The following is an 18941-nucleotide window of genomic DNA, read 5'->3' on the forward strand; positions in this document are numbered from 1 at the left end:
CTTGCAAGAAATTCTTCCACCTTCGCAGGAACTTGTGCTTGTTCAGCGACAGTTCCCATAAAGAAAGGAAAAGAAGTCAAAATCAACGCATAAATTCCTTCTCTGCAAAAGACAGGTGTCTGTCAATTAGATCCTGGACTAGACAGATTTAACATGTCAAGCCTCCACTCATCTTGCAACACTTGGAAAATCAGTACCCATTCAATTCCTTTGAAAACTTCAGTAGGGAGCAGTCTTTGAACTACTATGCATTGCGCATGTCCACGAGTTGCAACCAACCAACTCCTCTGATCTCATGTCAAAATCCAAAGGTGAGGAGTCAGTAAAAGAATAGAGCTAGCTGCTGAAAATGCTCATAGTGACTTATCGTTGTTGATCCACCGTGAACCAAACATGCTGTGGCACGTGGCTTCACAAGAGCTAAACACTTAAGATCTGCTTATTCTGGCCGTAAACAAAAGTTTAACTTTTAATCACCAAGCATCGCAACAGTCTAATCCTTTCTAAGGAAACTTGAAAGTATACGTTTTCTTGTTTTGAACATATACACTCCTTAATGGCATGAGCAGCTGGGATGGTTGTCAAAGACAAAATACCATTTTCAATCAGAGATTTGAAGTAATGTGATTTAAAAGGCCTCTGTGGCATCATCTGAGTCTGCAAGCCTTCCATGTAAGAAGTTGTACCCACTAAAATATACCTAGAGAATAGCAGGAACAGAAGGCAAACTAAACCCCTCAGCCTCCACTTCATTGTGTTTTTTGTAATTGCAGTTAGCGAAGGAGATGTGGGCTCAACATGCAAAAGCTTCTGCTATATCTTTGGAGCCTTTCCTGCAGTTAAATATAATTAAGCAATACCCTCACCTCACACTATCATCTGCTTTGTAAATATTTGTTTTGTACTGCCAATATCAACACAAGTTTTTGACTGAAATTCCAACCTCATCACAAATCGGGCTCACTATTCTGAATCGGTTGCCACAGTTGCCTCACAAGTTTCCTGCGAATGAAATAAGAGATTACCATAAAGGTCAACAGAAATCCAACACTAGCAACTCCCACCACTCGGAACATGAACCAGTTGCATGACCAGTCCCCAGTGTTACATGTTTTTGACGAAGCGGTAGTTGTAAATGTGGAGTCAATTGAAACAACATCATGAATTTTGCCATCATGATTGCCAATGTAGGACAAGGTCAAAGTACTGCGTGAAGCATGCAACCTAGTATAACCAAATTCAGTACTACGAAAACGAGACCAAACAGGCTGAGGATAAATTGGAATATCCTTATATTCCGGCATTGGTCTGTCGTGAGGTTGCCAATCGGCACCTCCCATCCCAATGACAACATGTACAGGAAGAATCTCTCCTGAATCAGCGTCTGCACAAGTAAAATTATGTATTGCACATGTCCTTTCATATTTATGAACGTGCCCCCATAAGGCAAGGTTCACTTTGTTTTCCACCAAGATGGGTTCTAGATGCTCTCGGATGTGTGACAAAAAAAATGTCTCTTTGTCACTAAAACCATCGCTGCTGTACATGGGACGATGACCAAGAAATACAACGTATGGAGTTTTATGCCGATCTACGCTCTTGAGATCTTCAACAAGAAAAGTGTATTGAGGACTGCCCTGGAGGAAATTAGTCTCTGTGGAGAAATAGACAAAATGAACAATACCAACATCTAATGAGTAATACAGATTCTTCGTTGGCAATGAGCCCACTCCGGTTGGGAAAGTAGAGTTGCCGGGCATGTGAAATCTCATGCTGTAAGGAATACCACATTCTCCACCTCCATCAGTCCTAAAAACATCCTCTGCCCACGATGGCATCCAAGGTTGAGAGGGCCAGTCATACTCATGGTTGCCAATGCAGACATGATAAGGAGCTTGGGATGCTATTGGTTCTATCTGTGTAAAGAAAGAATCCCATAACCAGGCATAACCACGAGCATAACTTATATCTCCGATGTGAGAAATAAAAACAGGTTTGCCCATTAGTTCATTTAGGTCCCGTCTCAGCCACTTCACTGTATTTAAACTCTCTCGTTGTGTCCTTATTATAGTTGTGTAAGGAGGTGATGTTCCCAGGTCACCAAACAGCAATGCATTCGTCTCATCACTGTTAAAGTCCATCGATGTGAAGCTGTGAACTTTACTCCATCCGCCTTCATCACTTCCCACCTATATCAAAAGAACATAATTAAAAGTTGACCGAGCTGTCACAGTGCATGAAACCAAACCAAGATCAGAATTCTGGGAAAACAGAAAAGTGCACATATGACCATAAGGATCACATGGGTATACTACTGCAGCTCAATTCCATAATCCTGTTAGGCATGGTATGTCCACAAATTACGATGTCACCCCTGCAGGTTGCTCAACATCTGGATCCTTAAGAAACGGGTCATAATGCTTTGATCCTAACGATTTCAAACCCTATAGCTAAGACACATATCTATGTGATGCACACACCAGTGGCTAATGGAAAATGTGGTTCATTAAACGGATTTAAACCCCTTGAATCACTCTGGATAATAACGTTATTCTCTCAATGTATAGGGCAGACTTCAATACTGTTGATTCCAAAAAAGAACGTTGTGCATACAAAGCCTACCTGATAGAAATACAGTCTACCAGGGTCCAACTTGTCCATCACCACATCATGTATGTAGCCAGGATTTCTCCAAGCGAAGCTATGATTTGCAGGGGCATGACACATGTCAGATTGTTGATAGGTAGCCTTGGAGGTCTCATGCGTGTAGCTAAGATCATCTCTCTTCAAACCATATCTCACATAACTTTTGATTGCATCTCGGGTAACAAACATGACCCGCATTTCGGTACTTGTTGAGGTCAAGGAGAGATGAATCTGTGTTGGCTCATTCCAATCTTTGAACACGATGTTTGGACTTACCGCAAGGCGGTGAGTGGTGTTGGGCACAGGAGTAAAATCGTGGTTTGTGGGAATATCTTTTGTCGTGTTCACTGTTTCTCCTCGAAATAGACGGAATTGGTAAGCTTCCCGCATGTTCATTAGAGACATGTTCAATGCGCATGATCCTTGATACCAGCCTGAACATGAAGATAGCAAGATGTATCCAATGTAATGTTTGTCCTCAGAGTAAGGAGGTGTGTACAATCCAATCCAGTCCAGCTTATTAGGTAAGCCAATGTCTTTCCATTTAATAGTAACAGCATCACCAGAACGATTCAGTGTACTTGGGAAGACATTAAATTCCATTGCAAATGCCCAACCTTGGTGATTGATGGTTAAGATGAACATGAGCACAAGAAGCCATGTGACTTTCCTCGAAAGTACAGCTGCATATCAACAACGTACATTAGAACTTGAGCAAACTCGAAAAAGGACTTCACCTAGATATTTCATAAGATATATGAGGCTCCCACAATGCACAAAAGTAAGTAAAGTGTTCACCTCCTCACACTAGGAGATCTCTCTCTCTCTCTCTCTCTCTCTCTCTCTCACACACACACACACAATATCCTTCAATATCCTTCCCCTCTCTCTCTGTCTCTCTCTCTCTCTCTCTCTCTCTCTTACACACACACACACACACACAATATTCTTCCTTTCACGAAACACCTTAAGGAGAAACAGTGATTTAAGGAAGGTAGATAGTTGGTCATCCTGGGTTCTGCTTGACAGATTAGATCGAGGCACAAAGGCTGATATAATCATTGTAAGAATAATGGGCAGTCCTGAAGCTGTAGATGAATACATTCATTCATGTAATCAAATCTCAAAAAGGTTTTTTTTTTTGCGGTAACGAAAGTATGTATTAAAGGTAAAGTGGACTGTACAAGAAGAGAAGGCAGCCTTAGAAAGAGAGGCAAACACCTCTAGTTCAAGCTTCTACCTATCACTCTAAAGCTTTCATTATCTTTCCCGAAAAACTGTACAGCCTTTCTTATATCATCTAGTATAGCCGCAGCCAGCATTCTCCCAAGATGGGGTCTGTGATAGACTAAGTCGTTTCTCTCCTTCCAAATATGTTGAATCACGAACCCTCTAACCAGCTGCCAAAAATCATATAAGGGGTCAGGCAGTCCACCCCTATCTCCTAAGAGGGCCATTTTCCAGCTAACTTTGAGATGGATCTGAGCTCTGGCCAGACTGTGAATTGTCTGCTTCCAAACCTCTTTGCTGAAGAAGCAATGCCAGAATAAGTGCATATGGGTTTCCCTCCCTGACTTGCAAAGCAAGCAAGTAGGGCCAACATTGGGATTCCATTTGGCAATTCTTGCTCTCATAGGCATTTTCCCAACAATCACTCTCCAAAGGAGCAGATTCAGTTTGTATGATGGGGTTGCCCCCCATGCCCTTCTAAGCCGTATTCCCTACACTGTCAGGCTGTCATTGGGAGCCTGAAATTTCCATTGTCCTCTTGCAGTCGTAGGAACTATCGTAGATGATCTCTCCTTAAAGTCTTTCAACTTTAGTGAAGGGTTTATACCTAGATGAATCCAGGAACATTCCCAAACTTTAGTGAAGGGTTTCCCATTCGCCCAGAGGAAGCCCCTGAAGCCCACCTCTTCTTGAAGAATCTGGCTAGTTGGCCAGTCCTCTTTGATCCTACTCAGTAGGACAGCTAGCACCTCCTCTTCCCATGCAGTTAGCCCGTATTTCTGCCCAATAATTTCAGTTTCCATCCATTTCTTTCCACCAGGGTCCCAAACTTGAAAGAAAGTTTGAAGTCCTTTCTTGAACATCCTGGCAGCTAGTCTTGGGTGACTCTTAGGAAGCAGGGGTCCACTGACAAACGGCCATTCAGACAGCCACATTGATCTCCCAAGAGAAGCATCACCGTGTAGCAACCTCAATCCTCCCAACGTGCAGCCTTTTACCTTTGATTTCCACACTTGGACCAGTCTTATGAGTAGCTCCGATTGAGGTATTTTGACTGCAAATTCAGATATAACCACATCTTGCCATGGATAGTCTAGACAGATGAGCAACCTTGAAATCACTGCCCACGGCTGTTTGCTGCCTAGCTGCAGTAGCCATTTGCTGCACAACATATCATTCTTTTACTTCATGGAAATCAGTCCTGCACCTCCGTTTTCCTTAGATACTGTCAATAACTCCCATTTCATGGCGTGCCACCTCCCTTCCCACACGAAGTTCGATATGAGCCTATCCATCTTATTCAGATTGACCTTAGAAAAGGGCATAACCGAGAGAACATAAACCAGCATTGACTCGAGCATCTGTTTGGCAATGGTGATTCTACCAGCTAAGGATATAGACTTCCCATTCCATCTGTCAAGCTTCTCCTTGATTTTTCGGACTGCCCAATCAAATTTATCTTTTAGAGAGAGTCCAACTCCGAGAGGACAACCGAGGTACTATCACTTGCCCCTTCGGGACCCACTTAAACTCAAACCTGCTTGCCCATTCAGGGTTTTCATCCCATCCTATCCATAGAGCTGTAGTTTTATCCTTATTTTCTTTCGAATCAGATAAAGCAGCAAACTCACTGACTATCTCTAAAAATCTGGTTATGTTGCTTTCAGTTCCAACCTGAGAATTAGTATTATCGTCTGCAAAAAATTGTGAGCAGAACAGAGAATCATCTGGCAGCTTCATACCCCTTATGCTTCCACTATTGAGGTGTCTATCTATCTGTACCAGCAAAGGTTCTGTAGCAATGGCAAATCCCAGAGGTGCCAGTGGGCAGCCCTGACGTATTGACCTTTTCAGTTGAAACTTCTGATATTCATAGCCATTTATTGAGACTGAGGCCCGAGCGTTTGTGAACAGCATGCTTACCATCCTGCAAAACCCTCTTCCAAAGCTGAGCGCTTCCAAGCATCCGAGCAAAAACTCCCAGCTCACTCTATCATATGCCTTCTCCAGGTCTAGATTGAGCATGACTATTTTCTCATTGCTAGCCAATGCATAGTCTATAGCCAGCAGTGCATTCAGTACCGCATCGTGGATATTTCTGCCCGTTACAAACCCGAACTGATGGGGGTGAATAAGCCTTGCAAGCAGGAATTTAATCCTATTTGCTATCAGCTTAACTATAATCTTATAGATCGTGTTCAGCATTGTAAGCGGTCTCCATTGACCCGGGCTTAGTGTATTGTGTCCCTTAGGGATCAGTTTGATCACACCAGTGTTCATTTTCCTGGGTATTCTACCCTTAGATCTGCACCAATTGATCAGCTTTACCATCTAACCCTTGCAGGTGTCCCAGTAGGCTTGAAAGAACTCAGCAGGAATTCCGTCTGGTCCCCGAGTTTTCTCTTTCGCCAGTTGCATAACTGTAAACTTGACCTCGTTCTCAGAGAAGGGTCTCTGTAGCATAGTCACTTCAAAGTCATGGCCCTTCCGAGGCATATCAGCCAGGAATGCTTTCATCCTGGTTCCATAATCTGCTGGTTTGTTAGGGGAAGAACCTGAGACCCTTGACAGGTGTTGCACAAATACTTCTGTGATTCCTTCATCACTTGTGATCAGGTTGCCGTCGTCATCTTTGATCATCACTAAAGCCTCCCTTTGTCTCTTCTCTTTGACTGCTCTGAAGAAGTAGGCAGACGGGCCTATCACCCTCCTCAAGCCATCTAAGCCTCGAATGGATACGGGCTGCTGCTCGTCTACGGTGCTCTTGCTCTCTCAAGAACAGCTCTGTGGCATTAAGCATCGTCGACAGATGACTGTCTTTCGGATTCTTTTGCAAAGCCTGTAGAAGTGCCCCTCTTGCCATGCTGGCATTAGCCTCTGCAAGTCTATTGCATCTTGCTCTGTTTCTGCCATAGCTTTTTGCCGCTGTCACTACTGCCTGAATGCATCTATTCCAGTCCCCAACCAGGTGGGAGCTTGAGCGGGCAGCCTCTCTCCAAGCCGTGCAAATCAAATCATCAAACCCTTTCTTCCCTATATGGGACGAGTTCCACTTAAAAGGCATCGGCCCTCTGTTAGATGCTTTAGCCGCATGAAGATCAAAATAAATCACTAATGGAAAATGATCAGAGGTGATTGAGTCTGTCAACACACACCCATGCAACCGAGGCTTAATCCACCATGCTCCCTGTGTGAGGTAAATCCTGTCTAGACGGGCCGCTCTCCAAGCTTCACCAACCTGCTTATTGTGCCATGTGAAAACCTGAACGTTGTTGAGATTGTCAAAGGTGACCCAGTCTACCAAGTCGCAACACTTCTCCAAATGTTGCCAGGCATCCAGTTCACTTACTGAGATTTCAGCACCTTCGTGGGAGCGGTAGCACGAGCAAAGGGCATTGTTCCAATCGCCCAGGAGTACCGCCTGCTTGTCTTCCACAATATTTTTGAGCCTTCCCCAAAGATTTTCCCTTCCAGCCGAAGAGTTTGGGGCATAAACTGACAGAACCAAAAACTTAGTATCGTGAATCCCCATCTTTGCAACTAGAAACTCACCTTCATCTCCATTGATAACAGAGAGGACCCAGAGCTGCTCGCTGATCAGCAAGGCAGTTCCTCCCTTCCCCTCCTATGGGTAGTTGCTAAGGCATCTATATCCATGCACCTGCAGACCTTCCGTGTTCTTCGATCCCGTCTTCAACTCCTGTAGAGCCAAAATTGTCGGTTTATGTACACTGAGCAACCTCCTTACAGCTTTCTGTTTCCATGTAGCAAATGCACCCCTGATGTTCCAGGAAATGAAGGCCAATGATGGCCTTCTGGTCTCTGCTTCATCCTTCATCATCGTCATCATCGTCCCGTTCCATTTCATCCGCCAAGGGTGCGTAGATGTTGATAAACGCTCCTTTTCTCACCAAGCTCTAGATGTCTCTAAGGGACTCAATCCTTTCGGGGCTCGTTTCTGTGGGGTTCGCGTCTCCTTGAGAGCCTTCATGCATCTCTCTCTGTTCAGTCTTTCTCCTTTGAGCACCTTCCGTATGTGTCTCACTAGCTTCACCTCTCCTTTCCAAAGCCATATCATTGTGCTTGTTCTTCTGTAAGTGGCTAGCGTCCATTTCCTCCTGCTGTTTTTCCAATGGAGCATCGCCACTCCACAATAATGCCCGCACCTCTTGGCTGTGCTTGTTTTCTTCCACCCTGACGTTGTTTGTCTGCTCTCTCTCCGTTTCTTCTGGAAAGTTGGTTGCTCCCGTCTTCTCAGACGCACGTTCAGGGCATTCTCTGGCAAAATGGCCGCTCTTTTTGCAGAAGTAACATGCATCGGGGTGTTAGAAATGACCCAACAGAGGGTACGCACAGCAGAAGACTTACAGTGATGCCCAGGAGCTCACACAGTGTGCGTGTGGGGTGTGGAATCACAAACTTCTTTACTTAATGTGCATCACATATATTAGATGTGCAGACTCATCAATAGACAATGGACCAGCCAGATAGAGAAACCACGAAAAATATATTTCCGTCCAAAACTATGGACACAATACAAAAGATATAGATCCAGAGTCCCACCAATGGTGTGGTCCTCTGATCTTACCACAAGGTCCTTCTCCTATCAGCCAGTTATCTCTAGACTCCAGTCTGCGTGCTCCACCTCGAGCTTCTATAGACTATCCGTCCAAATCCCTTCCACCTTGCTGTCTTTGCACCAGCCTAGGTGGGCAGCTCTCTCAGCTCTTAGTCTGCAGCTCCTTGTGCTCCCTTCACCTCCTGAACATAGGCCCAAGGGAAGCTCCTTTGCTGCTCCTATCTGCTGGCTGTCTGCTGCTGCAAGTGATGATGATCACATCACCTTGCTGCCCTAGAAGACAGCCAAGGTCCAGCCCTTCCTGGCTAAGTCAACAGCCCTTGTTGCACTCTCTCACCTCCTGTAGATAGGCCCAGAGAGTAGGCTTCCTGCTGCTCCATTCTGCCCTGGAACTGCTGGCTATGCTGGATAATGAAATGAGGCAAGTGCCTCTCCTTTTATAGGCCTCAAGGCCCTTTCAAATGGACCGACCAGCCAGCCCTAAATGGGCCAACTGGACAGACCTGGTTGGCTGGCCCAACCGACCTGGTTGGCTCAGCTAGGCTCCGCTTTGCTGCTGCTGGAGACCCTGCTGCAGGCTGTATACCTGCCCATAGACCCCCACTATGCTGCGCTATTTCTTGGCTCCCTGATCTGCCCACACCTGTGCGCCTCGGCTCCGTACTGTTCCGTACTGTTGCTGACGTCATCCGTGAGCTCATGGCCTCTTCTCTTGGGTCCCTACTGCTGTCCTCTGCTCCGCCTTATGCTCCTGCAGATCAGCCAGGTACCCTCCTCTCTTCTTTTGGGGCACATCCTGCCCAAGGTCTCCCTCCCCCACGCTCTCCTCATATGGGGCCTTACAGATGGGGAGGTGACCATTCCAACACGGGGAAGATTCCAAACCGCACCTCGACGAACAGGTTCCACCCATTAGGCATCTCCAACTCCAAAGCCTCTGGTAGCTCCTTTCTTCTGTCCCACAGGAGAGAAACTTTGGGGGAAGCTTTTTTTGGCTGCACAGAAGGAAGGTAGAGAACCTTCCCAAGAGAGGACGCCACTATGACCAGCTGCGGAATGAGCAGCTCGTTAATACCAGGGAAACTCGTACTGAAGGACCTCTTCTGGGGTGAAGGATGCGCTCCAAGGAATTGCATACACAAGATTCCCCCTGTATCCGATGGAGCTAGAGATGAGCCACTCGCGTTCTCCTACAGACTGCACCGTTGCTTGAAAGAAGCCTTTTCCGACAAATCTATAGTCCACCAGAGTGACATTTCCTTGGTAGGCTGAAGCAACCCACCTTGGGAATTCGTCTTCGGACAGGACACGACCAAGGAGCAGGAGAAAGACTCCACAGTCCAGCAACCTACTGTATTCTCGGCACAAGGATTCTGGCTTAATGTCGACTTGTAGGCGAACCACCTTCCTCGAGGGACCCTCTCTGCTCTGAAAGCCATCACGTTTCCTGAGATTGATGCGTTGCAGATCTTGTTCCAAACATGCAAGCTCGATCGCATCAGCTGCTGCTGCTGAATCCGAGTTAACGCCTCGGCATACGAGCCTGACTCTTTGCTCGGACCACCTTTCTCATCACTCAGTTTCTGCACTTTTCTGGCGACATCTGCACGACTCTCAGACTTCTGGAGCTCACAGGAGCTCCAACCCTAGCCCCCTTCCTTCATCTCCGAGTGGCCACTATGAGTTTGGACGAAGCAGGATGCAAAAATCAAAATTAACCTTGATCAAATCTCAAAAAGTTTAAAGGAGCGTTTGATGCCAGGCTTCTAAGCAGGCCTTGAAAACAGCTCAAAGTAACTCACATCGCTCACTAACTTTTGTAAGTCTAAGAAAGTGTAGCCATCTCTACACTAAGTCTTCCACCGATTGATAAAATCAGAACGGGTTGATGCAACTTCTGTACGCTCATACAGCGATCCACATACCTGTGCTGTTCACGCCTACAACGTACGCATACTTAATTTGGCTAGGTTCTAAGAGATGAGGATCTTAAACATTTCCTTAAACGAGCCTACCGATTTATGAATTGCACTTCCCTTCCGATAATTTAACAGCTCCAACCCCGTAAACGAAATCGTCCTTCGTTTTAGCTTTTGATCAATCTCCCGTTACAATCGTCCATAGGCCTTACTCGTCCAAAATTCTCTTACTAGATTACTCTCTCAGCTTGATGCTGAAGCGGATCAACTAGCAAATGGCACATCTTGTATAATTACATCGACGGTTATGTCGATTCACGAAAGACAACGTTTCTCCTTATGACGCTGTAACTCCAATATCGCTGCTCTTCGATTCTTGCGAGACAGAACCGTCCTCTTCACACTCCATCGTCAGCTTGGCAAGCCAGGATTGGTGAATAAACAGAGTTGAACAATTTAACAACCCTCTCAAACTGGACGATAAGTTCAATATGATTCATCCGAAGCATATAATGAACCTCAGAGATGATGCAGAGCTTAGAGAGAACAAGAAATCTGCGGTGTGATCAAGAAATTATCGATTCTTATCATTACTCGCTACATACCAGCAGAGCAATTTCTTGAAAGAAGCTCCATGGAAATGGAGAACGATCGCCTTCCTTTCTGCCAAAGTATAAAGCTCTTAAGCTTACTTACATCTTAAGATCATTTTTTGGCTTCTAGCATCTAGGGTTATTTACTAGGTCGGCCCAGATGCAATAGCAGCCCTTAGATCAAAGCCACATTGTCCATACGTGCCTCCCAGTTGACTTTCTCCTCAGAAGTGAAGGCCCTACACCATTGGCCTGCCTTGCCATTTAGGCTGAGGCACCTCCCAGTTGACTTTCTCCTCAAAACTGAAGGCCCTGCCTTGCCATTCAGGCTGAGGCCGAATGTGTTAACCATTTCCAGATCTCTTGGAGCACCGCATGCTTCACATATTTGCTCAAATTGCTCCACGTGGGAGAGCGGATCTCCTTCCCCAAGAAATTTAGTTATCAGCTTGGAGATGGCTATGGGTCGACTCCTAGAGGGATTGGTGTTCCTACTGGAAATACGGGTACAGCCAGGGGGTGGAGCGGCCCCTCTTCCTAGTGCATCCACCAAGATGTGCATCGCCTCATCCGATAACATTGTTTGGGAAGCTTGAGGACTATTGTGGGCCTAATAGGATGTAGAGGCGACCTCAAACCTTGCCCTGGTAGCGGGGTCCATTGGTTCACCGGTGCCGACGTTGGGGCTATAAGGCCTACTCCCCTGAGCATCGGGTTGTAACAATGGGAGTAAACTGTCGGACACCCTAAGGGAGCAGGTTACGACAGGCATCTGCATGGAAACTCCTAGCATTGGTCTGTAGGGTGGGACTTGCAGGGGTACATAGCCGGTGGCTTGTGACCTAATGGCGGCGAATGTTGTGGGCACCTGGAAGGTCGGAGGTTCATTCCCCCTTGGAAGTCTAGTGAGGTTCCAAGCCAGGGTTTTCTCTTGCGAAGTCCTTCATCCATGGGTCTTCGTCTTCCTTGCGCCCAGTGAAGACTGTGGGTCCTGAGTCCACAAAATCGTCCTCAGTCCTCGCATGTGGCTCAAGGACGTGTTGTTCCTGGCCTCCCCTTTTCGTGGGCATACTAGCGAAAAGGGTTCTCCATTTTTGTTGAATTCATTCAGCCCTACCGTCCAAACATGTTGGATATAGTGCCCCTTAATCTAGAGGCTATGGAAGGAGCGGGAGAATGAGGTGGAGCTATGCTGGTGTAGGGGGCTTCGGAGGCCCTCCGGCCAATGGGTTCTTGCATTTCCTCATTCAAGCTCTCGATCTCGTCCGAACGAGAGGGATCACTACGTTGGGGCCCTAACACTGAATGAGAGCTTGGAATTGAACTCCTTGTTGGAGCTGATGAACCAAAACTAGGGCAAAAGGTGCACTATGTGTAGTTCCAAATGCCGTCCTCGGGCTTAGGCTCCTTGGACAAAGTTCTCCCGAACCTCAAGTGCACATATGAGATCCCTATGAAGGTACACCCTACTTCAAATTCAATTATGTATTTTCTATCAAAGAATTTGTTCCCACAGCTAGCCCATCCGGTCGGAGGGTTAGCTGTATGCCGTCGGTTCTGAGGGATACCAGATGACACATGTCGGTGGGTTGGGTTGGGTTTGGTATGCCGTCGAGTCGGTAGGTTAACATTAAATCAATAGGCGATGGGATAACTCAAGTCGGTAGGATGGCAAGATGGCAATGGTCGTAGGGTTAACCACCGGCAGGTTGAAAATTACGTTTTTCTACTCTAAAATCACTCTTCTCCGCTTCCAATCCACTCCTAATCTCCATTAACAAGGCCTAAGGACATGTGCAATGGGTTGTTTATGAGAGAAAGCTAAACAAACATAAAAGCATACCTCGTATCTCCTCGAAAGCAGCACCAAAGATGTGTTGTCTACCGGAGACACACATGTTGTGGGGATGCTAGAGGTCAGCTGATAGAGCTACTCACTCCCATGCTACTCCTTGTGGGAGCATTGTGTAGTAAAGCCTTCACGTGTGTCACTGAAGTGCCTACCAGCTCATTTGCAATGGGGTTTCCACCAAGAAGAAGGGGGTGAGAAAGAGAGAGGGGAGGGGGAGGGAAGAAGGGAAGGGGATGGAGAAGGAGAAGAAGGTGAAGGGGGATCATGGCAAACACAAAGGCAAACAAGGAGAGCAAGCAAACCTCAATCTTAACACATGAGCAAGAAGAGAGCTTGTATTTCTCAAAGATTGCAGACAACAATGAAGACCAAAGTTAATCACTTGGCCTTTTATACATGTCACCTTTTGAAGGGAGGGCCAACCCTATTCCTTATACCACTCTCTCTTTTGCTACAACTACTTGGGCCCATATGGTGCCAAGGCATATGCTGATTCTCTGTATTCAAATAGCTCTTGTATTATCCATATATGGGATCCAAATGGCTCTTGTGTTATCTTTGCCAATTTGGGCGATCCCGACGACTACTTTGAAACTGGGCCATTTGTGGCTCAAAACCTATAGGGTTTGGACGGGCCAGATTCGTTAGCACGCTCAATGGCAATTAACAAGAGCGGCTCATCATATCAAAGAGACAAGGGCGGGAGGCCTTGTTTGTTCCATCCCAGTTCTTGCTACCAGAGCATGCTGCCCCCCTGACCATAGATAGCAGAAGAGGCAGAGACCCTGAGATTGAGACACAGCACACTTGACAAAGGACAGACACAAAGATTGAGCTCACTTCTCCCCCACAATCTATGCATTAGGGCGTACTCAGACAAGTGAATCCCATTATCTTCTTGTATGATCGGGATATAAAAGCCTTTAACCATTTTGTAGAAGAGTGAGCCCTGTGGTGGCAGCATAATATTTTCAAGGCTAAGCTAAATTGCTGCTCGTATCCACTAGCTACCACCTAAACCAACTATGTCAAAGCTTCCTTCTTATTATTCAAAGCTTTTTTGGGATCTCAAGAAGTTAATTAGTAGCCATGTCACCAAAGCAATGGCCATGTAAATAACATTTGGGACCTATGCAAGGATTCACTGACCAAGTGGCAAGCGCCGCTATGCGACTAATTTTGAGATGGCAGAGGATATCACCAATCCACGAGAGGATTTGGACCATCGATTGGATCACCAACTGGGAGAGGACCCCTATCAACAGTAGCTTGCTATATCCTTGGCCTCTCTAAGGGAAATAATGTTTTGGCACTGAGCTCCATGATCCTCACCTACAAATGAAGCTAGTCCCTCCAATCAACCAACTCGTCCCAATCCACCACCCCAACGACGACGCCATCCTTTGTGGTGCCCTCACAGATCAATCCAAGATCCTCAATATTAGAGTAGTAGTTGGTTCCTGCCAATCCGTGAGGACATGTCTCTCACATAACCCTTGGGTTAGGCTAACATTGGCAGGGTTCTAAGTGCATTTAGTGAGCGTGGACTTGCTTGGCAACAATGGAAGATTATGGACTAAGCACCGTTTGCAATTGGAGGTGTAAGAGATTGTGACAGATCAAACAATACCAAGTATCGATGTGGCACACCGAGTGCAATGTCTTTTGGAAGACGGTTTTGCGTAGTTAGTAGAAAACCATTGTAATAGGGAGAGGAAGGGAACAAGAGAGTAGTGTGCCTAGTTCTCTCCCTCTCACTTGAGCTTGCTAGGTTAGGAAGCTTAATGAGCATTCTTTGCAAGTCGAGGTGGCTTGGTTGTAAGCAAAAGATCAATATAAGTTGCTCATAGTCTCTTGTCCTTTATGGTGTATTGCAATCTATATTACTTTCCTAAGTGTGTGTGAACTTGGAATTCTCTCGTCATCAATGTTGTCTGTTTCATCACCCGAGCATGTCATACTTAAGATTGCAAGAGTGAGCATCTTCACCGAGCACTTTACAAGATTGGGATAGCACCGAGTACCTTAAGTTAGTCATGGGTGAGTGAACCAAACCATTTTGTGTGTGTGTGTGTGTGTGTGTGTGCGCGTGTCTTCCCCCACCATGTTTTCCTACAAGTTGAGTGAGAATTTTGGGCTAGCCTATGTGCCTGTGAATTTTGAGGTGGTCAGTGTTATGTGATGCATGACCCTTTACTCCTAGTCTATCTACTATGCATTGTCTAATTACATTTGATTGTTTCCATTTAGTCACATTGGCTATTTAGTACTATTTGCTATGTAGTTCCCATATGGTCATATTGCTTGCTATTCACATTTACATCTAGGTGTCTAGTACTTGCTATCTTGTTGCATCTATATAGCACTACTTGTTTGTTGTTTAGCTGTGTCTACTGCTTGGCAGATGTTTGTTATTTTGGTCTACACCACATTTGCATTGTGTGATTATTGCTACTATTGTAGCCTCTAGTCGCATGGGTGGGAGGGAGAGTAGCACCCTCCTATAGGAGTTGCACGCTGACTACTACAGCATGGACTATAGATGCTAGTAGGAAGTAGATGCACCTCAAACACAATGCAAATTTTGGGAAGATGGACTATGCATGGAGAATGTAGGATGTCTCTCAAGTCTAGGTAAGAGCTACTGTGACACCAAAAAATTCGGCATTGGTATTGTTTTCTTCTATGTTTGATAAGAGTTTGAGTATCAAGTGATAGCCTAGCGGCTCTCACTTATTTCTATCTTCTAAAATATTGTATGGGATTGAGAGGATGAGTGGAATGGATCCTTATAAATACCATGTGTATGAATGATAAATACCTTGGTATGGGGTGAGATTTGTGTATGGGATATTATGGGATTTTTAGAAAGTAGGAAGAGTGAGTCATATAAAGAGGTGGGCTCATGTCCATGTGTTCCAATAATATAAGAGAGATCACATGCCAAGCGTGTGGAAGGCATGTGGAGGAGTGTGGAGTCAAGAGGAATCCTTCTAGAATTCCTATGTGGAATAAGGAGGATGTGGACATATGGAAAAGAGAGGGTCCCTATGGGCTCCATGTGGGGAGACTCTTGAATTTCTCAATACTTTAAGAGTCTTGAGAATATTTTGATGGGACACATGGCAAGAGTAGCCAAAAAGGACATGGATGGTGACATATGGGCTTATGTGATTGATGGGGAAAAAAATCTACAGGCAGCAATTGTAAATGGGTGAAGGAGGGTGACAAAATCTCTATAAAAGGAGCCCTCCTCTCCCTTGTTCATCATCTCTTCCACCATTAGGCCTCATGTTGCTGTAGCTCTAGTCTCCTCAAGCCTCTTCCATGAGCCTTCTCTCCCTCTTGTAGATATTCTCTTATGTAGACTCTTGAGTCCATCTCTCTCTAGTTCATTCTCTCTCTATGAGTAGTCTTGGAGCTTTCGCTCCCTCTTGAACGTATGAAACCTCTTCTTCTCCCTTGTATTTCTAGTATTTTCAGTTGCAATGGAGTGGAGTCTCACTCTATTGGTAATAAAGGCCACTTTAGGTTCTCTCTCTTGAGTGTCTCTTCCCTTTTTCCATTGTTTTCTTTTCCAAAGTGCTCAAAAGTGTTGTCTATTCAGCCACTCATTGTCCATACATGGTTTATCTATTTCCCAAGCCACAAAGGGAGCTCTTCCTTCCCTCCTAGGTGACCTCTATGGGACTTGGATCGTTGATGAAGTCTAAGCATGGAGGTAGTATTCTCCCAAGTTGGCACTAGTAGAAGGAGTAGGTGTTTTTCATGACAGTTTGACCCCCTGTCAGTATTTTGCTCATAACTTTTCGCTCAGTGGTCCGATTTGGAAAAACTTATATCAGTGCAAAGCTCTCTTCAAGAAGCATCATCTCATGGCTTTAGTTATTGTATTGAATGTTAAACCAAAAATCTATGACTCTCTGTGTGTGACTGTTTCTTTTTCAAAGAGTTTTTATCCTTGTCTAGTAAACTGCCCATATCTTTCCGACTGCTTCTTTGTTTCTTACGAAACTTATATCAAAGCGAAGCTCATTTAAGGTGCATCTCAACATGTGTTTGAATATTTGATATCATGTCTCTGCTGAAATTTATGGGTCTCTGTGTCTTATGATATTTTGGAGAGTGCTTTGAGGTAATTGTAAAGGTATCAATGCATGTATACACAATGTTTTCATGGTGCTGGTTGGTCACTTATTTTTGAAGATTTTGTTGAGGATCACATTGTGAAGGGTTTTCAACATGTGGTTATGCATAATAAGTTGGTCTTGGTATACTAATGCTCTATAGGATCTTATTTGGATCTTGTTTGGGATATTATTTGGATCTTGGTGTTCCCCTTTTGTGTTTCATCATGGTGAAGATTCCAGTGTTTCGAGGGACCCAAGGGGAAGACCCGGAGTCTTATCTTTGGTATTTTGTTTGAGGATGCCGGCTTTTCGGATGGTCCATGAAGGATTAGGCAGAGATTTTGCCTGATTTTCTTGAAGGTGTAGCCTTGAGTTGGCATGAGGCCTTGTCGGACTCTACCAAGGAGGATTGGGACCAAGTGGTGGCTACAATGAAGCATAGATTTGGGGTAGTGGAGTCACCAAATGCTTTGACGTCGCACTTGGACCGATTCTATCAAGGAGAGGGTGAGATGGTCTCTGCGTTGGCAATCCGATATGAAACTTTATGGACAAAGTATGAATGGGTAGCTTTGCAAGCTGTGGCATCTATATCATCGGCCCCTTAAAGTCTCGTAGGGGTGGAGCACTTACAGATGAGCAAATTTGATATGGCTTTGGAGCCTCGTCTTCGCTCAAAAGTAATGAGTAAAGATCCAACAACATACGTGGAGGCACTTTGCATTGCAACCAAGAAAGAAGCTTCTCTAAAGATCAAATCCTCTTTTGTGTCTTCAACAGCTTCAACTTCTAAGGTGGAGGTAATGGGCACTCCTCAGATACCAAAGTCCTATGAGTTAGATCATAATACCTCCCAATTGATGGCACAGTTTGCTGATTTGAAATTGCATTTGGTTAATGCGTGACAACCTAGAGCACCAAAGAGTGAAGATAGGCCTCGAGATAAGAGTGGGGTCACTTGCTATGAATGTAATGAAAAAGGTCACTATTGCCCCAAGTGTCCTAGATTGAGAAAGAAAGAAGAAAAACAAGTATGCTTGTTAGAAGCTTCTTTAGGGAATGAGGAAAGAGAGGTAATGATGGCTAAACGGGGGCGTGGTAAAGCAAAAGAAGAAGAAGAAAGCAAGGAAGAAGTAGAGGAGGAACATCAGGAAGAGGAACACCGTATTAAGAAAAATAGGGCATCTAGAAGGAGAATTAACCTATCAGACTTTCCTTTAGGACAAGGCATTAGAAGTTATGACTTGTTGTCCAACCTTAAAGAAAAGGAAGCTCATATCACCTTTGGTCAATTACTTGCTTTGTCTCCAAAACTACGGAAAGAATGGGGAAAGCTAGCAATCAAGCACAAGAGTGTCAAAGAAGAAAAATAAGAAAAGTGCCATTCCTATTGTTCAAAAGGTAGATATAGATGTTAGTGATGATGTACCTTTGGTTGATGTGATCATTGATGGTCAAGTGATTTCTAATGTGTACATTGATGGAGGTGCATCAATTAATGTCATGAGTTAGAAGACCATGATCGATGCTGATTTAAAATACTCTAGTACTACCTTTCCTTATCGCATCAAATTGATTGACAACACTAGCGTAAAGACCTTGGGAGTTGTGAAGAATTTAGAAGTGGATGTATGTGGAATTTCTGTGCCCCGACTACTTTTCAAGTGATCCCTACAAAGCCAGATGCACATTGTGACATGAAGTTGGGGGTTATAAACTTCACGCACCTCTTCACTTCCTGCAGCATTCGAACTGACTGCCAAAGATACTTATCATTGAGAATGAGACATTAGAAAGAAGCTTTTATGCCAAGATGCCACACCATACTTTCCTCCCTTAGATGAGAATGAAGATGGTAACATCCCAAGTGATGTTGTAGTCAAGCATAGGGAGAAGGAAAGGATCAGCAGAGGCCATAATCTCAGCGAGCCGGTTTGCACCAAAGAGAAGAGCGATACGTTGTTGAAAGAAGATCTTACGGCTCAACATGAC

General features: G+C 45.0%; 1 protein-coding gene across 2 annotated transcripts; it reads right to left on the reverse strand.

Moving 5' to 3' along the window:
• Positions 1-442: 442 nt before the first annotated feature.
• On the reverse strand, positions 443-11105 carry LOC147899583 (putative inactive purple acid phosphatase 2). Of its 2 annotated transcripts, XM_087378675.1 has the most exons (4): positions 10980-11105; positions 2623-3329; positions 1081-2189; positions 443-1002 (listed from the first exon to the last, which is right to left on the reverse strand). In XM_087378675.1, the coding sequence occupies exons 1-4, from the start codon at positions 11008-11010 to the stop codon at positions 948-950; spliced, it is 1902 nt and encodes a 633-aa protein (XP_087234801.1). In that variant the 5' UTR covers positions 11011-11105; the 3' UTR covers positions 443-947. The 2 variants fall into 2 exon arrangements, with proteins under 2 accessions (XP_087234801.1, XP_087234800.1); XM_087378674.1 differs by having other exon boundaries at positions 443-2189.
• Positions 11106-18941: the final 7836 nt, after the last annotated feature.

This window comes from Dipteris shenzhenensis, chromosome 8 (genome assembly GCF_047967505.1).
Source record: "Dipteris shenzhenensis isolate YYH24624 ecotype China chromosome 8, Dip_SZ_1.0, whole genome shotgun sequence".
Taxonomy (NCBI): domain Eukaryota; kingdom Viridiplantae; phylum Streptophyta; class Polypodiopsida; order Gleicheniales; family Dipteridaceae; genus Dipteris; species Dipteris shenzhenensis.